We start from the raw sequence: 24415 nt of genomic DNA, 5'->3' as shown, positions 1-24415 counted from the left end.
GCCCAGACACCCCCATGGCTCCTGTCAGTCTGTGTCCCTGCGCGTGCCTGGTTCCAGCACAGAGTGGACATAGATCTGCCTGCAAGAGCATTTGCTCTGGGAGCCAGGAGCCCATGCAGCCTCTGGCTAATGCCCCTTCCCTCTCCTACCCCTGCCCCCGCCCCCATTTCAGCTGCCTCAGGATAGGGGCAGCCTCTGGAGGTGGGAGAGATTGTGGGAGCTGGGGCTTTGGTCCTCAGGCAAGCTGTGGCCCGGCCTCTGGGAGAACACAGGGCTCTTGGCTGCCCCTGCCCCAAGGCTGGGACAGTTGTCCCCACAGCCCAGCTGCCCCTCTGTAGGGCCACCTGCACCCACTACACTGTCACATGCACACACAACAAAGACGTGGACATGCCCACGAGCACCGTCTGTAACACTCACACTGGTATCTGCAGATTGAGAGTCCCAGGTATGTGTGCGCGCGCGCACGGCTGACCACGTTGTGTGTACCCATGGGTGCCCCTCCCTGTAGAGCCATGTGCCTGCCGAGGCCAGACCCGGGAGATGGAGAATGTCCACAACCTCGCCAGGCCCCTCTCTACTTCCCTGAGTGCGCCCCTTCCCCTCAGTCCATGATGGGGCAGAGGCAGGGGCTCCCAGCAAAGGGGACACTTCCCCAGCAGGTCTCCTGGGCCCTGCAGCAGCTCCCCAGGGCCCGGAAGAGGCAAGCCATCTCTCTGCAGGCCCCTGGAAGCAGCTTCCTTGGGTCTCCAGGTAGAACTGAGGACCTCACGGGTGCTGGAGCCACAGACAGGTGGGCCTAGATGAGTCTCTCCTCAGGTGGCACCTTGAGGACACTGTCCATCTCCAGCCGGGCTCCGGCCACCTCCTGCTGGCTCGGGCTGTAGGTGCCCTCTGACTGGCGGCGCTTTCTGGCTGCCAGGATCCCTGAGAGGAGGCCCAAGAGGAGGAGGAGGAGGCAGGCACAGGCAGCAGGCACTGCCACCTCCAGCAGCGGGAACGGCAGTGGCAGTGGCAGCCCCTTCTGCAAGAGATACAGTAAGACACCTAAGGTCATGAAGGCAGGGAGACCCCCAGGCCCTTCAGCAGAGAGGAGAAAAGGAGGCACAAGGACTTGCTCAGAGAAAGGCATTGCTGGACGCAGGCTTCCCCGGGAGGTAGTGTGAGACCTGGCACCAAGGGTATGCAAGCAAGTGCCAGGGAGCCACCTATCAGAGCGCTGCAAGGGGGTTCCTGTACTACAAAGGGGTTCTGGCTAGGAGGAGAGAAAACACGTTTACTGAACGCCTGGAACGAGCTCAGCACCTTGCTGGGATTTCATGGAAACATTACAACGATCTGATGAAGCGGGAGTGGGGACACTCCCCTTCTCCCATGAGGACAGGGATCTTTGGTTTATTTGGTTCACTCATGGATCCCAAAATGCAGAGCAGAGCCCTGCACAGTAGGCCCTCGATAAATATTAGGTGAGAAAATTGAGATTTTGCCCAGATTCCCACAGACACATGACTAGTAGTATCGAGCCAGGACTGGCACTTCCCCCATCCACCCCCAAGGCCATGCCATACCCATGCCAAGCTCACACCACCATCCTTCAGTCTTGAATTCCAGCCAAAGGCCCTTCCTTCACCTGGCCAGGTGGGCCTCAGTGCCCAGCCCCGCCACCCCACCTCCCTGCACGGCCTCCCCCTCCCCACAATACACTCATCCAATCTGAGGTGCTGGGCCTTGATCTCTCCCCATCCCGAAGGGCAGTCTGGTTTTTTTAGGTGTCTGGAGAGACCATGCTCAATCCCAAAGTGGGAGGTATCTCAGGCAGTAGCAGGAGAGGCTCCCCAGCCAGGGGGCCAGTGCCAGGCATGAGCTGAGCAGGCTGACTTGGCTGACAGCAAGCTCAGAATCCACCAGGGTCGGCCCCCACCCCCAAAAGACTCAGACCAGACTCTGGGGGACCCAGGAAGCCTCTCTGTCTCATCACAGATGCCTGGGATGCCTCCATCGACGATTCTACCTACCCGAACTCTGAAGCCCCAGAACCATAGATTCCCAGGAGTCCAGCCCCAGGGTCTCAGACTCACAGCCCTCCCTCCATCCCATGAGAGCTCTCAGCCCACTGTGACCTGGGCCCCAAGTCTCACCCTCCAGCCCTGAGGAAGGTGCCCAAGACTGCAGAGAAAAGTTCATCCCAGCCCTGACTAGCCCCTCCCCAGCCTCCAGCCCTGGGTGCTTCTAGGAGAGCTATAAAGCCATTTCCTCCCTGGGAGGAGGGAGGGTGGAGAGCCAGGGGCTGTAAAGCTCAACTTGAAAGGAAACATTCCCCAGAAGCAGAGGGGATTTTTGGGTTTATGACCTGGGCTGTCAGAACCCTGTGGAGATCAAGGCTCCTCCTCAGGCATCCCCCCTGCCAGTGCCCACTCCTGGCTAACTTCTGGCTGGCCCTGCAGAGTCTGCTCCACCTCTTGGTGGGGAGGGGGGCCAGAGGGAGGTTCAAGCTCAAGCTGCCTGCCAGCCCCCATTTATCTGGGCCCCTCCTCAGCTTAGCGTCCCTGGGGTCAGGGGCTGCCTTCACAGCAGCCCAGCCTTCTCTGGCTCAGAATCCTGGGCTCCCCAGATCTTCCTACTCTAGAATCCTGGCTCAAAAACCGCTGGAGATTACAGGCTCTTATATTCACCTACCCAAATCCCAGAATTCCAAGGCCCCGTGGGCCCTGAGTCTTGGTCCCAGATCAGACTTGGTTGAGCCCAATTATTTCACTGCCAGTCTGCAGAGGGATGGTGGGGACCCCTAGGCTCTCCCTAGAGTGAAAATACCTCCGTTGTGGGGGACGTGGGCGAAACCTGAGTCTCCTTTCTCTGCTCCTCCCCAACCCACGACAGGGTTGGTTCAGGAACAGTTCCACAGATGCTGTACACACACCCTGCCTCCAACACGATCTCACTCAAGTCTAAAACAGGGCACCCGCCCTCTCCTGGCATCACTCACCACCACTTCGCAGAACTGGCCTGAGAACCTCGCACTGCAGACACATTCATATACCCCACCAGCTGCCCGGCAGGTGCCCCCATTCAAGCAAGGGTTGGCTTCACAGGGGATCTGACACCTGGAAGACAGGGAGGATGGTGGGACTCAGAAAGCTGCTCCTTCCCGTGCTGCCTCTGTTCCCCCAGCTCCTTTACCTCCTCAAACCCTCCCCCACCCCACCCCTACCCCCACAGGCATCAAAGGTCATTCATCCACTGTCCCCAGCACTGTCCCTGCCTGGCTGGGCCCTGCCAGGTGATTGAAGTTGAATGTGACTTCCATCACCCACTACGCGCCTTCACCCCAGCATTCATGATTGAGAATGACTTGCACTCCAACAGAAAGAAACACAGGGGAGCCTGTGTAAAGGAAGCCCCCTGGAGATGCTGACTCCATCTGTGCAGAGTGGGCCCAGAACCTGCATTTCTGCAGTCTCCTCGGGGGGTCCTGATGCAGGTGGGCTGAGCATGGGGCTCTAAGAAACACCACCAGGCAACTACTTCCCAGGAGGTGCCCGCAGGACAGAAGGAAAGAGCTGAAGTGACAGAGGTGGACTGCCTGGCACTGTGACAACAGTGAGGCTGAGAAGGTGAGCAAGGATCCACACCTCACGTCACCTGCCCTGGCAGGAGGGGATTCAGAGGCCCACTCTGCCCAGCTCTCCGCACTCACCAGCCCACCTCTCAGGTCCCTGGATCCCAGGCCCACTTCCCAGGCCCCTGGACCCCAGGCCCACCTCCGGCCAGCAAAGCTCTCCTGGCAGCTGCAGTTGGCACCCTGGGGCCCACCCTCGCATGGGCCACCACTGAGGCAGGTGATATTAAGGCTGCATTCCTCTGGTGGGACAGGCAACCTGAGGAGAAAGCACAGAGCACCCCTGGGACCTGGCCCACCCCCACGCCCTGTGTGACCACCGGCAACCTCAACCTCTGCACTGTCATCCAAGGAATTCAGGGCCACCTCCTAGAGACCCTGCTGTCAGTCATGGAAGTGGCGTCTGAGGTGGAAGGGGTGGGGCCAGGGCCACCACTCTGCTGCTCCAGCCCCACCCCCAACAAGGTGTACACTAGGTCCCGGTTGAAACCTCCCCAGGCTCAGAGTTCTCTGAGGAGCTAGTGAAATGTAAGGACTCTCCTGGGGCAAGAGCATGTGCCAAGAGCATGTGCCTAGACATAAAGCTTGGGCCTGACATTCTTTACGGGGAGAGGGGGAGTCCAAACTCTGCCAGTCAACCCACCATAAGCCTGGCTCCAAAGGAGGGGTAAGTCGTAGCCAGACTCAATGAGGGAAGCGGCCAAGACTCGACCATCTCACTCTGCCCCTGACGCCCGGGACTGAGGCGATTGAGCATCTGGTGGGCAGCTCGGCAGGAAAGCCTCTAGGTTTTCTTCCAGCACTAGCTCTGGGTTCCCCAACCCCACACCCACCCGCAGACGACAGCGTGTTTATCTCAAAGTCAAATTTGCCCAGGTGTCCTGTATTTTATCTGGCAACTCTAGGGGACTGTTGTTTCCAAGTCACAGATAAGAGCTTGGTGGCTCAGAGAACGGACATGGCTGGCCCAAGGAACCAAGGCATCCGCAGCCAGGCTCCTGAACAAGTCTGCCCCACCTACCGTCCCCAGGGGCCTCCCCCTCCTGTCCCCACCCCTGTCCCGGAACCCACCCCCACCCCCGCCCTCGAGCCTCCCAAACCCAGGCGCGGCGCACCTGCAGCGCGAGTCCTCGAAGCCAGGCGGGCAGCGGCACTCGAAGCGGCCGTCGGGGTGTGGGTGGCAGCGGCCGCCGGCGCAGGGCGCCGAGCGACAGGGGTCGGCACGGGCCTCGCAGCGGGGGCCCTCCCAGTCCGGGCCGCAGGCGCAGGCGAAGGCGTCGAAGAGGTCGCGGCAGGCGCCGCCGTGTAGACAGGGCGAGGGGACACACACGGGAGCGCCGTGGCAGCCAAGGAGCGGGGCCGGCGCCCCGGGCCAGGCCGAGAAGGGCTCCCGGGAGCCGGGGGCCGCGCTGGGCCGCGGGCGCGCCAGGGGCAGCGGGAGGCCGCCGAGGGCCACGCGGCCCAGGCAGCCAGTGAAGTTCTCGGCCAGCAGAATGCGCGCGGCGCCAGGGCCGCGCAGGAAGTCCAGGTCGCCGGCCAGGCCGCGCAGCGCCACGGGCGTCGCCGCGCCGTCCAGCCACAGCAGCCAGCGCGACGCGGCGGCCGCCGGGCGCTCCATGGCCAGGCGCACGCGGTGCCAGGCGCCGTCGGCCACGCGCGGCCCGGGCGCCGGCAGCACAGCGCCGGGCAGGCCGGGGCCGCTACGCACGCCGGCCGCCAGCGAGCCGTTGCGCACGGCCAGCCAGACGGCCGCCGGGGCGCCCGCGGTGGCGCGCAGCAGCCCGGCGTCGGGGTCGCGCGTGCGGAAAGCCAAAGAGAGACCACTGAGCGCGCGCCCGGAGGCGTTGTGCCCGCTGAATTCGGCTGGGGGACCCTCGCGGAACGTGGCCTCGGCCACACCTGCGGGGAAGGGGAGCGTCGGTGGATGGCTGTCGGCTCCCACGCCCAGCCCAAGCACTGGGATGATGCCGTCTGCCGCCCCCACCCTCCCGCCATCTCGAGAAGGGGGCGGGGGCACATACACCTACTTATCATCTAATCCCAGGAACTGTTGCCCCACCTCATAACTCCCTACCTTCAGAGAATCAGCTGCAGGCTGGAGAGACCTACCCTATCATACTGCACCCAACCTGCCCTCCAGGTCACAGATCGGGCAATAATAACCCCTAGAAAAATCTGCCCCCTTCCCTCCTCGTTGAAGTTGCTGTGTCATCACTGAGGCTCACTCTTCACTGCAGTCATCTTGTTAAAATGCTAATCACGGCCTTCTCCTGGTGGCCCTCCCATGGCTCCCCACTGTCCCTGAAAGTCTCAAGCTGCCTGGCCTGGCATTCAAGACCCCTAGCAAACCTGCACTTGTGTTTTAGTTCTTATAAACCTCAGAGCCTTTGCATATGTTTTGCCCCTTTTCCTGAAATGTCCTTCCCTATACCAGGTAGAGTCTTATTTGGCTTTGAAAACTTAGCAGGTGCTTGAAGATCCTCCTCCAGGAAGCCTGTCCTGGGCTAGGGCTGCTGGCATCCTGGTCCACTGTCTCTGAGCCCTGAGAGTAGGGGTGGGGTCTAACCCAGCTTAGATGTCCAGCACCCAGCATGTATGCTGCCCAGGGCATGTACTCACAGACAAAGCCATCAGGGACCTCCTCACAGGTGGCAGGTGGGAGACAGGGCTGGCCAGGACACCACAGCTGCTGGGCACACGTAGGCCCTGTGAAGTTGGCAGGGCAGGTGCAGTGGAAGTCATTCCAGGTGACAAGGCAAGTCCCACCATTGAGACAAGGATCAGGCTGAAGGAGAATCAGGGGAGGGACTGGCTCAGGCCTGGGGCTAGCATTGCCCCACCATAACCATCCCTGAAGTGGTTCTTCATTGAGCACCTACTACAGATACATTACCTCCTCACAAACAAATAGAAAAGGTACCAGCATCCCCATTTTAAAGATGAGGAAACTGAGGCTTAGGAGAAACCACTTGTCTAAGTCACCTAGCCAGTAAATAGAGGAGCCAGAGTTCACACCCAAGCTATTCCAATTCCAGGGCTGGTGATCTGTTCTTGAACTTGGGTGTCTCTGTCCCCCAAGCGACTCCTATAGAAAAGCCTGGGTCAGGGTGTCTTCTCTCAGACAAAGACTGAGAGGGGAGGTGTGGGGACTACCAGAGGGCAGGAACAGCTGGCCAGAGAGGAGATGAATGTGAACCCTGCTCTGTCCCTCTCCAGCACTGGGACCTTGGGCAGGTGCTTCACCTCCTGGTGCTGACCAGACCAGTAGGAAGACATGCTAATGCCCAGTGACATAGGGTGGATCCTGGAAAAAGGACCCACTTCCTTCCTCTGGCACTCACACTGCACATGTCCTCGGAGACACAGCCCATGGTGAGGTTCCAGGACTGCCTGCTGCCCAGCCCACTGGGCTGGCTTGAGTTCCCCAGCAGCGGCCGAAAGAAGGGGAGGTGGAGGCCGTTGAGTCTCAGGTCCTGGATGCAGCCTCGGAAGGGCCCACCCCACGGCTGGGCATTGGCTGGGAGGAGCCTCCCACCCACTAGCACCTGCTGCCCCAAGCCCTGCAGCTGGTCAGTCCTGAAGCTGAGCGTCACCAGGTGGCGGAGGCCGTCATCCCAGCGTCCAGGGAGCACCAGAGCAAGACCATCCGGCACCTCAGCCCGGATCTGGCCCTCGCTCAGGAACACTGTCAGGCCAGCTGCTGAGTCGTTGGCAAGTTGGAGCAGAAGGCCGGCAGGTTCCCGAGTGCGGAGGAGGAAGGACACGGTGAGGTTGGGGCCTGGCGGCTCGTCAAGCAAGAAGGAGGCTGAGCTCAGGGTGCCCCCCAAGCCAAATGTGGCAGCAGGAACCTCTGCAGGGAGAAAGGGTGCCGGGCATAAGTCCTGCAGGCTGGGGAAAGGTAGCCCCTGCCCTGGGGCCCACCTGGCTCGGTCCTCACCATCAGCACATGTGGGACCACTATAGGGCCGGGGGCAGTCACAGTGGAAGTGCGTCCACAAGTCCACGCATACTCCTCCGTGGGCACAGGGCAGAGGCTGACACTGCTCCTGGCGCCCGCAGCCCAGGAGGACGTTCTCGCCGAGATCCTCAGGCAGCAGAAGGTGTCCATCCACGTGCACGTCCTGGAGGCAGCCTGCAAAGGCCGCACCACCCAGCTGGCTGGAGCAGAACCCAGCAGGCGTCAGGCCCGGGAATGCCGTAGGCAGGGCCACAGGACTGGAGGCCACACAGAGGTGGGCAGGGCAGCCCTCGTGCCAGAGCCGCAGCTCCAGGACCCCAAGGCGGAGCATCGCCTCCACTCGGTGCCAGTGGCCATCATTTAGCGGCAGGTCCAGCAGCCTCAGGACGAGCACATTATTGCCGTGGCTCCAGAGTGTGGCCTGAAGCGTGGCCCCCACCAGTGCCAGCTCCAAGCTGTCCCGACTGTCAGAGCGAGTGGCCAAGACACCAGCAGGTATCGTGGTACGAAACCTCAGTGCCAGACCCAGGGGGCCACCAGCTGGCACCGAAGCCTGCACAGGGTTCCCAGCCACCATAGAGAAGGTGGTATTCTGGCCACAAAAAGGTCCATGGGTACCAGGTGGGCAGCGGCAGACGTAACTGTGGACCCCTGACTCGAAGGTAGGGATGCAGGTGGCAGCCAGTGGGCAAGTGTGGCCCTGACAGCCAGTGAGCTGCACAGAGCAGTCATGCCCACCCCAGGCCTCTGGGCACCAGCAGATGTAGCCCCCCACCGTGTCTTCACAGGTCCCACCATGGAGGCAGGGCTCCGACAGGCATTCGTCCACTTCTTCCTGACATGTCAGGCCTTCAGGAGAGAGCAGGCCAAGTGTCAGCACCCAAGGCCAGAACCACAGTCTGGACCCAGAGCCTACCTGCCTCTGAGGACAGGGATCTCGGTAGCTATCAAACAAACCTGTTCCCAATTCACAAAGGATTTCTCATGGTCCCCTGAAGTCCCTGGAGGCTGGAATCCCAGATACTCCTTTCTCTACTATATCTGGTGAGCTTCCAGGCCCAGTAGATTCAATCCCCTAGACACTCTCCAATCCCCCTTTCCTCCCACCTCACCTTTCCTGCCTCACCAGCTTTCCGAGCCACACAGAAACTGTCCCCTGGTTTGCAAGCCTTTAGAAACCCCTCCAACATCCATCTCTACCAGTAGCCATATTTCTAAAGCATCACCTAGCCAGGTTTCTCTGCTGCTAAAGGTCCAATCACTCACCCTGGCATTCGAGATTCCTCACAGCCTAGGTCCTACCAGGGGTTCAAATTTCAACTCTGCTCCCTACAAACCTTGAGCTGCCTGTTCCTCCAAGCATTTCCTGGAAAGTCCTGCCTATGGGGCTTTGCTCACACTGCTTGGAATGCCTCGCTTACCTTGCCTTTCAAACTTCTACTCATCCTGCAAAGCCCAAATTCAAACAGCCAGTCCCCCAGGAGGCTTTCTCTGACTCCCAACTCCAAGCTACTATGTCACTCCCAACTCCGTGCCCACTCCCAGGCACAGCTCCTCAGAACACTGTACTGAAAGTATCTGTTCTCTCAGCTGAGATTCCTCCAGGAGCCTGGGTATGCCCTTGGTGCCCAGCCACGGACCTGGCATGGCCTTTGTAGATCGAGTGATGAAATGGAGGGAGTAGGGGTGGGTGTATGCATTTGTGGCACTTGAGTAGCCCCTGGCTCTAGCCCCTTGTTCCTCTGCCCTAGGACCCCTACACTGGCTGTGAAAGGACCACCTCACCGTCCCCCCAGGAGCTCCCATGCCAGGTGCTCTGGCCCCAGCTTGGGTCAAGAGGTCACAGCCCAACCCCAGCTCAGCCAGAGCCTCCACAAAACCACCAAGGCCAGCCCTGCCCCAGACTCCAGCCAGAGGAACCTGAGCCCAGAGAAGCCACCAGGATTTGAATCCTGGCCCTGGTCAGCCCACAAACACCACAGCCTCCTCCTGGGGACAGCCAGCCCCACCTGCCCCTGCCTGAGGCCTCAGCCCTGCATACCTGCCAGGAGCCACAACACCTCCAGGAAGGTCCACAGAGCCCGCAGCCCCATTGCATTTCCCCACACACGGCAGGCATTGAGGCTGGGGAGAACAGCTTCCTGCCAGACCCAGCCGCCTCCTTCGGAGCCAGCTCAGGAATGCCAGGCACTGGCCTCCCCCACACCCAGCACAACCCAAAGGGAGGACGGGGTGGACAGTGGCCAGGAGCCCAGCCCCACAGCCAGGGCTCCCCATCCCAGTCCCTGACCTCAGAGGTCTGACCTCCCTGTCACCCAGCAGCTGAGCTCAGCTTGGAGAGGAGCTGGGCTCCCGCTGACATGGGTGAGCCCGGGTTGGGGGGGTGACCCTCCCTCTCTAGAGCCTCTGTCACTTCATCTGTAAGATGGGGGTTTAGAACCCCATCCCTCAGGCCATGGTGAGGAGGAAAGCAATGCAAGAACATTCTTCAGAGGCAGGGCCTGCTGTGGTGGGCACACTGTGTGCCTGGCACCCACGATGCCACTGCTTCTGGGGCAGGACTCAGGGAAACTCAGCCCATGGGGGCAGCAGATGGACTCCCAGGGTGCCCAGGGCTGTTGGCCACCCAGGAGTGGGATGCTGAGCCTCAGCATCTCTGGGCGGGTTGAGGGTGGAAAGGACAGCGGCGACCACCACCTCCTTCCCCTGGGCAGAGGAGCCTGTGCCCAGGACCCGTGCCAGGGGGAGGAGGCCGCCTGCCCGAGCAGGAATGTGGGCGGGTGTGGGGGAAGCGACACAGGCATTCCAGAGGGGGCAGGGACACTCAGTGAGTGTGTGAGGAGTTCCTCGGGCTCATCAATGTCCTGTGGGGAAGGATGCCTGGGTGTCTGTGCATCTGCTGGACCCAAGGCACAAAGAGGCTTTCTACACACCCAGTGCCTGCCTAACAGGCCCCAGCTCCCCGGAGGTCAAGCTCATCCTTCTCCAGATACTGCCTCCCACTTTCCCTGATGCCCCCCACCCCCACCACACAAAAACAGCTTTTACCTCCACTGTCCAGGCCCAGCTGCCCAGTCCTCCCTGCTGGCCCCTTACCCTCCGCCCAGCCCTTCCATGTCAGGTGTCTAGGGCCCTCTTTGCCCGTCACTCCACACTTTCTCCTGGACAGCCTTGACTACCCATGACCCTGATTGCCAGGATTACACTCCTGACCCCCAATCTCAGGCCCCTCTCCTGGGCCACTGATTCCGAATCACCAGTCCCCACACAGGCTCCTCCTTGTGGGTGCTCCACGGACACTCAAACTCAGTATGGACAAGGCTGAACTCACCATCCTCCACTCAACCTCGCCAGGCCAGAAACCCAGTTGGCATCCCTGACACCTCCCACTCACACCTGGAATAACACTCAGGACCTACAGAGTGTCCCTCGTAAATATTTCTCAGCCTCCATTCCAAGATATTTGCTCTCCACTCCCACCTCAGCCCTCTCACCTGTTACCTGGCCACCACACCCACCTCCTCCCTGATGTCCTTGTTCCTCATTGGCCCAGCCTCCACATCGCCAGGAGGAACCTTCTCACCCCAGGCCCACCAACTCTGACCTTGCCCTGCCCCAGTGCCCACCCCACCCAGGCACCTGCATAGCCCTCCGGACAGTGGCACTGGAAGCCATTGGGCAGGTCCTGGCAGAGGCCTCCACTGAAGCATGGCCGTGAGGCACACTCGTCCACGTCCACGCCGCAGTCGTTCCCTGCAAGAAGCCCAGCTGTGATTCCCACCTGCTCCCTCAGAGCCAGGCTGGAACTGGAAGGGCCTATTTTACAGGTAGGGAGACTGAGGTCCGGAGAGAGGTGCTTGAACCCAGCCCCAGTATCTCTCCCTCGCATCTGGACACTACAGACCTGCTTCCCTGGAAGGGGGTGAGGAGGCTTACCCTCAAAGCCCGGAGGGCAGCGGCACAGGAAGCCAGCAGCATGGCGGAAGCTGAAGGCACCTGGGAAGGCGGCCTGAATGCCCCCGTAGAGGGTGGGGTCGGAGCGCTGCAGGCACTGGGCCCCGTGCTGGCAGGGGCCCGCTGCACACTCGTCCTCATCCACCTCGCACCGCTCGCCGCTGTAGCCTGCGGGCACACGCACGTGGGCATCGGGTCACATGGGGACACTGGGCAGCACTCCTCGCCCCTCTAAGGCCAGCCCAGGGCCAGGCTGGGACAACAGAGCAGAATATGATCAAGGATATTCTGAGGCGGGGACACACTGAGGCGGGTAGGAATGACCCAAGCAGCCTTCAACAGCATCATGTTACTATTATTACTAGTATTACCGGGCGCTTCGCACGTGCAGGGCCCTGTGCCAAGTTGCACCTTTACTCTCCTCACAACAAACAGCACGGGAGCAGATGCTGTGATTAGCCCTATTTTGCAGATCAGGAAACCGAGGTTCACCGAAGTTGCAGTCCTGTACACACTTGGCTTAGTTCACGGACCGCGCGTGCGCAGAGGCGCACACCGCCCCGCCCCACCCACTCGTCGCCCCAGGCCCGCCGGGTCAGCCGGCGCCCCCGCCCCGGGGAGCGCGCATGCGCCTCGCGCATGCGCACGGGTACACACACCTGGCCAGCAGAGGCAGCGGAAGCTCCCGAGGCCCTCGAGGCAGGACGCATTGTGCGCGCAAGGCGCTGACGCGCACTCCAGCACATCCTGCTCGCAACGCGCGCCCTCATAGCCCGTATCCGCGCAGTCGCACCGGAACCTGAAGGAAGGCCGGAGCTGAGCGGGCGCCAGACCCTCCAGCACCCAGCTGCCGCCTCGTGAAACCCCGCCTGAGGGCACCGGCAGCCCGCTTACCCGTTGACCAGGTCGTGGCACACGCCCCCGTGCGCGCACGGCTGGCTGTGGCACTCGTCCAGGTCCAGCTGGCAGTGGGCGCCCCCGTAGCCCGGCGCGCACTCGCAGCGGTAGGAGCCCACGCCGTCCAGGCACGAGCCTCCGTGCTGGCAGGGCGCCGAGGCACACTCGTCCACCTCCGCCTCGCAGGTCACGCCTGGATAGGGCCCGAGACAGACAGAGAGTGGACGCCCAGAGAGAGCGAAAGAGGCCAAGCCGAGCTGACCCGACACCTGCTCCAGCAGTGGAGCGTCAGGATCCAGAGACAATCCGTTGGACTGTTCATCAAGAGCAGGTGTTTCTTGGCGCCAGCAATCGCAGTGGGGTGGAAACAACACGCACATCCCAGCACCTGTGAGCTCACGGCAGTCTAGTTCAGGAGACGGGGATTAGGTCATTACTACATAAATGAGGACTGAGTTTTAATGTTAATTAGCTCAACAATGGGAACGTGCTGGATTGTGTGAAAGCAAGAGCCAGGGTCTTGGCCTGGGGAATTGGGAGTTAGGAAAGGCTCCTTGGAAGAAGAGCCTTTTAAAGGATGAGGGGGCATTCGCTCGACTAGATAGGGGGCTGTGCAAGCAGTTTTATTCCAGAGACATTACTGGTCAAGACCTGCTTGGGGCAGGGGCATGATGCCCCAGGGCAGAGGCACCTGGAGGGTCAGGAGCAAAAGGGAGAGCCGAGGAGGTGGGGCAGGGGTGGGAGCTATCAGTCCTTGGGGGCTCAGTGACACGATTTGGGCTTATCCTATAAGTTTTAAAACAGTGGCTGAGTTATACCTGGTCCTCCCTATATTTCAGAAGGCTCGCTCTACTGAGTCTTTGCAGAGGATGTAAGGAGGGACCCTAGGGAGGAGGGATGTACCCCGGTGAGAGATGCTGGAGCAGGGTACCCAACTCCTTCAGGTTTTTCCTGCACTGTCTTGCTTTTAAAACTGAGTCCTGTGTCCTGGGAACCCTCTCAGTCCTGGACAAAACCAAGACGTTTGGGAGGCCCTCTGGGGAGTGGCTGTGGAGATAGAGGGAGATAGAGGATCTCAGAGTTTGGAAATGTACTGCCTGAATTCATCGTGGAACGCACATGTCACTGTACACTCCAGTGGCCCTGCCTCTGCCCCCTAAGTAGGATTGGTCATGGGGGGCCAGGAACCCAGCTGGCTCCAGCTGGAACCTTCTCCCCTCACCGGCTCAGTGAGCACAAAACACTGCCCCCTCCTTCCTGTGACCCAGCCCTCCTCCCACCCTTTGTGCCAGGGGGAGCCAGGCCCAGGCTGCCTGGAATCCCAGCCTCCCCCGCCTGGCTCAGAACAGAAGGAGGAGGAAATGAATCACAGCAGACACTGCCGCGACTCACATCCACAACTCACCCAGAAAGCGTTACCCAAAGCGTCCGAGCACCACACATCCAGGCGCACACACATCTGCTGGCACCACACACACATTTGTTTCCCACAAATGTATTCAGCCAGCCCAGACACCCATGGATACTGGCAGACACAGAGGCCCTTTATGTGACCTTCACACACACAACTAGGATATCCAGACACCTGGACTCTCAAATGATGAAATATCCAGACACCTGGACTCTCAAATAATGAAAAGGGCACACGGAACCCATTTCCAAGTTCATTTTCATCTATGTGCCAAGATCCGTCTTTCCACCATATGCCCCCTCTTTTGGAGCCCAGCCCCCCAGTCTGTACCCCTTACTCTGAGGTGACCTTAAAATGTCCTGTGTCCTCAGAGAGAGTCATCTGAATTCAAGATTGACTAGAACCTGGAGTTTCTGCACTACAGGCTCCCAACTGCCCTAGACCTAGTCTCCGAGACCTGTCCCCAGTTGCGCCCTCCTTCCTGCCTTTTAGGCACTTACTCCAGGATGCTCTTGCCTTGGAGAATGAATGGGACTGGGACAGGGCCATACTCTGGAGGAGGGAACTGTCCCCCTCAGGACCAGAGAGATCCCTAGGGGTACATCTACATTACAGTTAAAGCAAGACCACCAGTCTCTCTATGCTGGAGCTGTGGGGGCTACCCACAGGGAAGGGGGTCCACATTACAACCTGAACCATACCAGGGCTGTTCACACTCTAGAACCAGTGGCTGAGCCACCCAGTGTCTACGCTGCAGCCTGACAGGTCTGCACATGAGCAGATGCTAGAAATACTGTCCAGACGTGTCCTCATTACAGCCAAACCAGGCATATCTGCACTCTAGTCCCAGAGATGCCTGAGGGGTGTCTGCCCTCCCAGCACCAAACTGAACCCTAGAGGGGACTGAGATAACATTTGTCCAGTGCCCATTCTGTGCCAGGCGCTGTGCCAGCACTCCCACACTCACAGTCTCATCCAGAGCTGCCAGCTTAGCCTGAGAAACATCAATTCCACAGCAAGACCAAGAGTGGCTATACCCGAGAGCTGCCAGGGTGTTTGGGGCTGTCTCTACACTAAGGTCAAAGTTGCATTTATGATATAACAACTCTGAGCCACTAATGGGGTCAACGTCGCACACGCCTTCGGGGGCAGCCAAGGCCATTACCTGCATAGCCAAGGGGACAGTGGCACTCGTAGCGATCGGCTAGGTTGTGGCAGGTGGCCCCATGGAGGCAGGGCCGGGACGCACACTCATCGATGTCCAGCTCACACCGTGGGCCCTGGAATCCGGGCACACAGTAGCAGCGGAAGCCGTTGGGATCTGGACCCTGGGGCACACACAGAGCGCCGTGGTGGCAGGGCTGATTGGCACAGCCCCCAGGCTCCAAGGGCCCACAGGTGTAGCCACCGTGCTCCATAGCCTGGCACTCGGTCCCTGGAGCGCATGGGTCTGAGGCACAGGCACCCGGGGTCTCCGAAGGTACCGTTCCTGTAGAGAGAGGAAACTGGCTGGGCAGGGTGGGCAGGGGCTGCCAGGATAGTCCCCTCCCCACGCCCAGGCCCATCCCCAGATTCCAGAGTCTGAGAGCAGCAGGCGTCCATCCACACTCTGGAGGATGCAGGGAGGGCCGGGGTCCACAAACCAGGTCCCAGCAGGCTGCATACGTCTCCACCTGGAGCTGGGAATGGTTTCAGGAGCTCCTCTGTAGCAGGGAAGTAGGACACGGGAGGCCTGGCTCCCCAGGCAGGAGTAGTGAGCAGACGCCCACTAACCCTGTGAGCTTTGTGCTCCGCTGTCTCAGCGCATCCCTGCAGTGCCCATTGGAGGCAGGCACTGTCATGCCCGTTTTACAAGAGAGCAGGTCCAGGCTCAAGAGAGAAAGTGAAGATTCTTGCCGGGGGTCAGACAAGTTAGTGCTGGGTCATCCTTCAGGGTCTGATCGTGCATTTCAGCCCCACCTAGGGAGGGGGTCCCCAGGCTGCTGCCTCCCAGGAAGGGACTCCTCCCACTGCTCACTCCACAGCTCCCGCTGGGGGTCTTAGTAACTCCATCCCTGCGTGAAACTGGAGATGGAGGACTTCAAAGGCCTCTCTCCACACCCCTCCTCCCCTCCCCACCCTGCTGGCCTGAGAACTTCTCAGAGGATTCCTGGCCCTCACTGTATCCGCCATCAGCAAATGCAAGCGGCCAGACTGGCCAGGGTCACAGAGTACAGGGCAGGTATTGAGACCTGCTGATTGAACTAACTCCTGGCTCTGACTACAATGTCTCCACGAGGCAGAGCTCCCTCTGTGAGAGGGTCACCTCCTGATCTGGAGCCCACTTCCCTCCCTCCGTCCCTTCCTAAGAGCATGTCAGTGTCATGCTGGTGTAGGAATCTTGAAGCTTTGAAGTCAAACAGCCTTGCGTTCAAATCCCAGCTCAGCCAACTAGCTACGAGACCTTAGGCAAGTCATTTCTTCTACTGAGCCTCTGTTCCCCAGTTTGAATGGGGAATGATAACAGCACATGCCTCATAGGATGTGAAAGGATGGGAAGCCTCAGGGACAGCAGTCAAGTGCCCACTCATGGTAGGAGCCCAGTAAGTGATGGGGGAGGGGGGCCGCCTGCAAGAAGGAGGCACACCCCCCAACCTGGGGCTCCAAGAGGTGCCCCTCCCCCACCCAGGTTGTCATCCAGACACTAACCAGGCCCCAGAACAGCTTCAAGCCCTGCGCCTCCCCTCCCCCACCCGGTGAAGACCCCCAGATAAGGCTTGGCAGCCTCTCAGGCGTCATCCACATTCCACCAGGCAGGGCTGTCCACTGGCCAGCCCCCACCCTTGCCAGCCAGGGCCAAGCAGGAATGGGGACAGGGAGACAGAGTTACTGACCAAGGGACCCAGGGAAAGAACCCAGCTGTTGGCCCCACCCCCCAGTTCCCAAAGCACCTGGTACAGCCCCGCATGGGCTCACTCTCCCAAGAGTCCCACCAGGAGAGGTGGGAGGCAAGCACCCACCCAGGGCCAGGCATGTGGCAAGGGGGACATGAGGTCTGAAACACTGTGAGGCCAAGACAACCTTCTAGGGCTCTGGGGTCCACAGACCCTCTCTGCCCACAGTTCCCCTCCTCCAAGCCTGGTCCTACAGGTGAGGACATGAGGGCCTTCCAGGCAGCTTGTCTTTCTTTTCCCCACCCTGAGCCAGGGTCTGATCAGTATACAGCCCAGTTTCCCAGGACTAGATGGTCTGATGGGGGTGGAAAGGTGGTCTGATGGGGGTGGAAAGGTGGTCTGATTGGGTGAAAGGTGATCTGATGAGGTGGAAGGTGATCTGATGAGGTGGAAGGTGGTCTGATGGGGGTGGAAAGATGGTCTGATGGAGGTGGAAAGGTGGTCTTCTTTTAATCCTGACACACGGTCACTCCTCATCTGTGTGACCCCAGGGACCCTACCCCAATCCGGAGCCTTGATCCCCTATTCAGAGCCCTCCACTTAGGAGCAGGCTGGGGAGACAGCGCCTGCTGGGACAGGGGAAGGTGCTTCATCACCGTGGGGGCAGGTGGGCCGTGACCCCAGCCAGAGTCTGGCCCCAAGAGGAAGGAGTTCCTGCAGGCAGAGCAGGAGGGAGCGGTCCGTCCCAGGATCTATGCGGTGGCACTCAAAACCCTCAGGTGAGGGCCAGCCACCTCTCCTGTGGCTCCACCTTCACATCTACCTTAGGAGGCCGGGAGTGCCTATTCCTTTTCCACACTTGAGGAGAGTAAGGCTCAGAGATGAGGCGATTTCACAGTCTCCAGAGGGGCTGGAATTCAGACCCAGGTCTCCCTGCTCCAGAGCCTCCATGCCAGGGATGGGGGTCGGGGCGTGGTTCCAGAATCACCCCCAGGACCTGTATTAAAAATATGGATTCCTGCCCCCACTCCAGGCCCAGAGATCTAGAACCGCTGGGCCTGGGACCCAGAATCTGCATTGCATTGTGATCTCTCAGGATTCCTGTGCACGTTGAGACTGGGGACGAGTGCAGACCCTGGGCTCTCCGTCTCCCAGGAATGAGCCCAGAAGGCCAGGCTAGCCCAGGGCTGAAGGCAGGAGAGGTGAGGATGGCGGGAAGGAGGAGGGGCCCTCTGGGCCAGGCTGGAGGGGCGTGGCCTGTTGCCGGGGTGACGAGGGGCCTGTGCTTATCTTTACAAATCCCTTCTGACCCCTCAGGCTGCCTGGGACGACCTGGCAGGGAAAGGATTAGCCGACACCCGCCCCTCCCCTTGGACCTGCTGCCCTGCCCCAGGAAGGCCCAGAACCCACCTCTGGGAAGGCAATCTTCTTGATGGAAAGGACAAGATTCTAAAAACAGCAACCATTTAGTGAGTGAGTACTGTGTGCTCCGGGCTGTGCTGCACATCTTGCGTCTTTTTTTTTTTATCACATTATTGCATTTGATTCAAACTGGAAAAGGTGGGTGCCGTTAAGAAAACTAAGCATTTTCTAACTCAGAGAGGTTGATAAACTTGCCCAGGGTCATCCCTCGAAAAGCTAAGAAGCAGATCGTTTCCTGACTTCGGAGAAGTCCGCACCTCCCAGTGCATATGAAATTCCCACTCTGCAAACTCTAACTGGCCAGCCACGTATCGTCATTTTAGGGCATTCCAGCCTTGCCTCACCCAGGCACTGAAAGGGTCTCTGACGGCTTGTCCGAGAGTGGAGGTTCCAGTATCGGCCTGGACAGAGCAGGCAGTCCTCCCTGTCTACCCAGAACCTAGCCACTTGCGATCCCACGGGGACTCAGGCCTCAGGCCTCAGGCCTCACTCAGTGCTTAGGAAATCCTACTTTACGTGCACTTATAACGGGCCTCGTGATGACTGCCAATGCCTGATAGGGAGTGTTTACTGAGGACGGGTTTTGTGATGCTTCTCATCCTGACAAGGCAAAAAAGAGAAAATGTCCAGGAAGCCACCCCAGATCTCATAAGCTGGGCCTCTGGTAGAGGGGGAAACACTGTTCATCTGGTAGCGCTGAGCCCCAGGAGTAGGACCGGACAACAGTGCGGCCACCTGAGGCAGGGCCATGGGGAAAGGGCTGAATTACTCTAACAAGGCAGGAGAGTTTGGAACAGTCTTTTACAAAAATGCGTATCACCTGATGTTAAAGGGCATCATGTTGGTAATCACAGCAATCCCCGTCACAGGTGCGCTGCCTGCCCTTTGCTGGGCGTGGGCGCGTCCCAGTGTTTCCAGACCAGGGTCTTAGAATGGCGGGGCACAGAGGCACTTCCTGGAACAGGGGTGAGACAGAGCAGGTGGGGCTCCGGGCTTGCCACCCGAACAGGCCACTTTTAACTAAACGACCAGCAGGCCTCTGGCTTCTGTCTAAAATTTACTTTGAAACGGGGGTCTCTGTGCCAAACCGAAGTTGGAAAACCACTGCATTTTCTTGTCAAATTCTTGAAGCAGCCCTCGGAGTGAGCTGGCTTGCCCCCTTTAGACAGAGGCACAGAGAAGAGATGTGACTTTACACAGACTAGTCCCATAAGCGGCTGTGAAATCCTGGCCCGGCCGCAAGTTAGTGACCCTCTCTGGGCCTAAAGTGTAAACTAGGGGTATTGGAGTCGACCTCATGGGGCTGTTGTGAGAATTAAATTCAGTCCTGTTAGTCCAGTAGCACAGAGCCTGCCACGTAGAGGCTGATGGTATTATTTATTCGTCAACAAATCTCGACTTGGGGCAAACACTGACTGCAACAAACCCCGACGTTAGGGTGCTTGTGTGTGGCTCCCCGCTCCCCGCCTCTGTCCTTCAGGCTCCCACCCAGCTCTGGCTGGAGGAGGGGCCAGACTTGGGAACTGGACTCGCTGCCCCTTTGTCAGCCTGGCTCCCTGGGTGTGCAGGGAGTAGGGAGGGGCAGGAGAGCCCGACGTGCCCCATTGTCCTCCAAGATGCTCAGCGCTCTCCTAGCAACCAGCTGGGCCTTTGTGGCAGAGCGGGCCAGGATGGAGGGGCCCCGCGCAGGGCCTGGCTGGGGTGGGCAGCAGAGCCATGGGCCCAGGGCATCCAGAACCCCCACCCCTTCTGGGATGGAGATTACTTTTCCAGTGACACAATCCCCGGCCCCGCTCTTCCTGGCAGCCAGGCCTTGGGTCCCAGCAGCCAGAAATGCTCCTTCCCACAGCACCCCAACCCCAGCTTTCAGGGATCCCTAGGGAGGGGCTCCCTGAGCAGAAATCACAGGGGGAAAGGCTCACCCTGGGAATCCCAGCGGGGCTGCGTGGGGTGAGTGTGTCTGTCTGTGTCTGTTCTCTTCTGTAGCATCCGGCTACTTTGTGTTCACTCTGCCCAAGGGTCACTCGAATGTACATTTGAATATAAGTACACACATGTGTGCAGACGCCGGTCAGTACATGTAGGTGTGTGTGCACGAGTGCATGCATGGTAGGACTCCACGTGCCTGTGGACACCTGTTCACATGTTGGTGTGTGCCTTGTGTGTGCCACACCAGTGTGCGGGCCTGCATGTGTATGTGGTACATGCACATGTGCGATTTGTGTGGGCAGGTGCATTGTGCATTTGCGTGATGTGTGTGTGCACATGCATGTGTGTGTGCATGCATTGTAGGATAGGGGACAGACACTAGGTCCACACACCAGGATTGCATGCCCCTCGTGCAGAGAGCAGGCCACCAACTCCTCTCAGATTTGCCTCAGGGCAAAACCCCCATCCCTTCCTGAGCCTCGGTTTCCTCCCCTGCAAAGTGGGGCCCTCGTCCTCCCCAAGGTCCCTGCAGAGAGGAGACGAAGGTTTTGTGAGCCGGGCAGTGAGGGGCCGTGGAAGGCCCCAGGTAGGGTCCTGTAGGGGCTGGCCCCGCACCCTGGGACTCTGAGGCAAAGCCCAGGCCACCCGCCTGCTCTAGACTTCCCAGTCTGGCCCCGTAGCTATAGTGACCAAGACAAAGCATCCCCGGACCCCCCAGGAAGAATTCCAGGCCCGCGTGCACACAAATACCCTTGGACAAAAGCATAAACCTCTTAGCGAACAGTGTCTGGCTTCAGGAAGCCCTTTTGGCTTGGTCTGGGAAGGACAGAGAGGGGCAGCAGTAGACACGCATGTTCCCAAGTGCCCAGCCACCCCCCCAGGGACCCCAGAGCACCCCCAGCCCCCGGTGCAGGCAGGGCTAACACACAAATGGAGGGGATACAGGCAGACGCCCAGCACCCCTGGGTCTCCTTCCCTCTTTCCTCCTCCCCAGTCCACTGGTCTGGGGTCTGCTGCTCCCACTTCATGTCCCCAGGTCAAGAGCAAAGACACAGTTCAACCCAACTTACGGGCCAGAACTGCACTGGGATAAAGCTCACCACACCCGGGGAGCCTCAGACGTAACTCCCGGCTCGTGTGGGACAGCTGTCCCACCTCACAACTTAAACGCACCCACAACCTGCACCCCATAACCTGCACACAAGTCACATCAGAGCCCCCAGACTTGGGCCTCACAAGCCAGAACACCCCAGCCCCAGGAGCCCTCCCTTACGGGGTACAGCATCTCTCCCAAGACACACACAACCCAACTTGTTGCCCAGACCACAGCCGGCCACCGTTCCCCCCACGAAGTCCCCCTCGACAGTACCAGCTCCAGTGGCCCATGGCAGGCACCCCTCTGCACCCCACAGTCAGTCCCGGCACCCACATGGACGGCCCCAGGGCCCGGGGTGTCTGCTTTGGGGACAGACCCAGCCCCAGGCCCCCCAAGGCTTGGGCCCCAACTCACCGGCAGGGTGGGCGAGGGCAGGGGCCCAGAGCGGCACTAGCAGCAGCAGGAGAGGGGCCGGGGGCCCCGGGTCCTGGGTCCCAGGCCTGGCCAGCGCCATGGCAGCGCCCTGCTCAGCGGCTGTGGGAACAGGCGGCCTGGCTGGCTCCACACCCCCCTCTCCCTCCAACCAGCACTAATGCTGTGGACAGAGGCCCGGCCCCGCCTTCCTCCCCTGCCCGCCTCCTCCCCCACCCCGCCCTCCCCCCCTGCTCCACCTTGAGCGTGGTTCTAGAGGAGGGGTCTGACCCACCCCTCTCCCCCAGCCCCAGGGCTCCAGACCCCAGATGAGGACTCAGGAGTCCCTGTGGGTCTGACCTTGTCTCGGTGCCCACCCCTCTCTCCCTCCTGACCTGCTCCCCCCTTCCTCCCACCTCTAGGTCCTGCTGCCTCAGCCTCCTCAGAGACGTTTCTGTTCTGAGGGGCTGTTCTTCCCGCCAGATGATGCCAGCTACTCCCAAGTCCCACCCTGCTGCCCCCCTCCCCCATCTTCTCTCGGCTGGGGCCTCCCTATCCCCGCCGCCGACCTGAGCTCCCCTTCCAGACCTCCTCTCTGCTGGAAGCCCCCACCCCGCCCACTCAGCTTGTTCCTCTCAGCCTGCCTGTCCCAGTGCTGCCCACCTGAGAAGGAACCCCCCACCCCCCCAAGCTCTACATTCAACCCAACACCAGCTCCTGGAAGCTCTTCCTTCTCAATATCCCTCGGTCCCACCCCTCCTCTTTCACTCCCTTGGGCCCCACACTGCCACACACAGCTCCTCCCACCTCGGCCCTCAGGATAAGCCAGCCCCTCGACTCCCTCCACCCTCACCACCCCCTCGCCAGCCAAACTGAGTCTTTTCTTTTTCTCCCCTTTGGCCTGGATCGTCCACCTTTGCTGTTTACAACTCCAGAAACCTTACTGCAATCGAAGCAGCCCATTCTACTGTACGGCAGCTCTTCTAAGCAGCAAGCTTTCCCTCTCCCCTGCTGGGAAGTCCTTCTGTTGTCTAACCTTGCAGTCTCCTGCTGCACTTGATGTTTGCTTGCTCCAGGCTGGAGACGGGAATGTTGTTTGGATGGAGGGGAGAAGTTCTTGTGTGGTAACCTGGACCCAGGAATCTGGGTCATCTCAAAGGCACTGAAACATAAAAAACAAACAAACAAACAAAAGAAAAAAAAGCCCATTCTTCACAGGCCTCAGCTCCCATGAAAGGAAAATCCCCTTGCTGAAAGGACTTCCTGAAATGAGCAACTGGTCCATGCCAACTCATCCCTGTTTGGCTCAACTCACTGACCATGGACTCAGGCCACCTAGGCCCTTTGCTGGGCTCTGGGTGTGTCCCTGACACCAGGAGGGCACAGTCTGGAGAGACAGACCAGGGTAACTGGTGGAGCTCCAGGCCGCACTAGAGGGACAGGCAATGGTCCATGAAGTCCTGGGAAGAGAGGAGCGGCGTCACACAGGGCATGGGCAGCCGGTGGCTCTGCTGCTTTTCCTACGATGGGGAGGTACTTGGAGAGGGAACCGGAGGCCTGGGTGGACCCCTTGCCCACATCCCTGCCCCATCTCCACCCTCCAGTCTTGTTCTCTCTGGAGTGGTAGTTGTTCCTTGGTTTCTGGAGGACCCCACACTCCCAAACCACCTTTAATTCCCTGCTTCTCACAGACACCAGGAATTCCCCCTTCCCACCCCCCCCAAACCTCCCCTCCCCAACTCCAACCCAGACCCCCGCCCCTCCACGTGGTAGGCCCCTCTCCACTCTGTTTGGAAAAGCGCAGGCTAGCCAGCTGAATAGATCCGGGTTTGAGCCCAGCTCAATCACTGATTAGGAAGGGATCTCAGCATGGGACTTCCTTTTCTGGGCCTCAGTTTTGTCGTCTGTAAAATAGGGGTGATAATGAGCTTCAGCAGCACTTCTCTTTATTCTGCTTCTCAGAGATCCAGGCAGGGAACAGGAGGACCACGAGGTTCCCACAGGCCCATGGGTCTTTGGATACACAGACACAAACACCCACGCTTTTACAATGAGCTCCGAGGTCAGAAGGGCGCCTTTCCCAGTCCTGCCCCTCCAGCCCCGGCCCTGAAGCCACTATGCGCCACCTTGTGGTCGGAACCGGGAGTGTCCTGTGGGGCGCGTGGACGAGGACGTTGAGAGACGGATGCAGGACTAAACAGCACAGGCAGAGGGAGCCCGTGAGAGCCGGAAGGAGGGTGCCCGCGAGGCACCGGGCGGCCAGTAGGACACAGGGCCGACCATCCTAACGCACCTCCTGGTCCGGATCTGGAGAAAAAACTGTAAGAGTGGGCCAGTGCCTCTGAGAAGATGGTCCCTCAGAATTGTCCGCTTCCCCCATCCTCCTGACCTGGGGGTAGGTGTGAGGAAGGGGAAAGGAAACCAACATAATCTCCTTGTACCCACCCACCCCCCCACCCTCCACTCCCCCCCCACACAAGCAACCGCACTGCAAGGTCAGCATTGACCCATTTTTACGGATGAGGAAACTGAGGCTCAGAGAGATGAGACTGGCCGCTCAGGGTCCCACAGCTAATCAGTGCAGGGGTAGGATTTGAGCTGGGGTCTGCCTGGCACCACCCCTTTCCCCTCCTGGAACCTCTGACCCTAGGCTGACTAACTGCGCTCCGCTCAACTCAAGAATTATTTGCTGCCAGCTCCCCGGCCAAGAGCACCCAGTACTGGGGCTGGCACGCACAAACCGGAGGGAGATGTGGCAGTAAAGCTTCGTGGTTGGGCAGCTCCTGCTTTGGCATCAGCATCACCCTTGGTTTGAATCCTGATTCTGCTCTGTGCCCTTAGGCTACGT

General features: G+C 59.8%; 1 protein-coding gene and 1 long non-coding RNA gene across 6 annotated transcripts in view; one reads left to right on the top strand and one right to left on the bottom strand.

Annotated features, from left to right (window-relative positions):
• Positions 1-518: 518 nt before the first annotated feature.
• CRB2 (crumbs cell polarity complex component 2) lies at positions 519-23748 on the bottom strand. 4 transcript variants are annotated; one of them, XM_072960103.1, is made up of 17 exons: positions 23694-23748; positions 23353-23471; positions 22887-23027; positions 22604-22729; positions 21571-21690; positions 15002-15325; positions 12423-12618; positions 12188-12327; positions 11511-11696; positions 11214-11327; positions 7554-8423; positions 6958-7466; positions 6236-6401; positions 4732-5515; positions 3759-3875; positions 2984-3101; positions 519-1024 (listed from the first exon to the last, which is right to left on the bottom strand). In XM_072960103.1, the coding sequence occupies exons 5-17, from the start codon at positions 21668-21670 to the stop codon at positions 800-802; spliced, it is 3849 nt and encodes a 1282-aa protein (XP_072816204.1). In that variant the 5' UTR covers positions 21671-21690; positions 22604-22729; positions 22887-23027; positions 23353-23471; positions 23694-23748; the 3' UTR covers positions 519-799. The 4 variants fall into 4 exon arrangements, with proteins under 4 accessions (XP_072816204.1, XP_072816203.1, XP_072816206.1 ...); XM_072960102.1 differs by lacking the exons at positions 23353-23471; positions 23694-23748 and having other exon boundaries at positions 22604-23229; XM_072960105.1 differs by lacking the exons at positions 22604-22729; positions 22887-23027; positions 23353-23471; positions 23694-23748 and adding an exon at positions 18952-19086 and having other exon boundaries at positions 21571-21660.
• The window catches only part of LOC140696160 (uncharacterized), a 39515-nt gene continuing 27711 nt past the window's right edge, over positions 12612-24415 (top strand). Inside the window, exons 1-2 of one of the 2 annotated variants that reach the window (XR_012072261.1) lie at positions 12612-12756; positions 18027-18182. This is a non-coding gene — a long non-coding RNA (uncharacterized lncRNA). Of the gene's footprint in view, positions 12757-17780; positions 17912-18026; positions 18183-24415 lie in introns of those variants that run through there. The other variant, XR_012072262.1, reaches the window with a different exon arrangement.

This window comes from Vicugna pacos, chromosome 4, assembly GCF_048564905.1.
Source record: "Vicugna pacos chromosome 4, VicPac4, whole genome shotgun sequence".
Lineage (NCBI taxonomy): Eukaryota > Metazoa > Chordata > Mammalia > Artiodactyla > Camelidae > Vicugna > Vicugna pacos.
This window is presented reverse-complemented; position numbering and strand designations above follow the sequence as displayed.

Coding starts and splice junctions, on each gene's coding strand:
- CRB2 (XM_072960103.1), bottom strand. CDS start 21,670: ATGGCGCTGGCCAGGCCTGGGACCCAGGACCCGGGGCCCCCGGCCCCT. Junction 15,326..21,570: donor TGCCCTCGCCCACCCTGCCG/GTGAGTTGGGGC, acceptor CTCTCTCTACAG/GAACGGTACCTTCGGAGACC. Junction 7,467..7,553: donor TGGTCCCACATGTGCTGATG/GTGAGGACCGAG, acceptor TTCTCCCTGCAG/AGGTTCCTGCTGCCACATTT.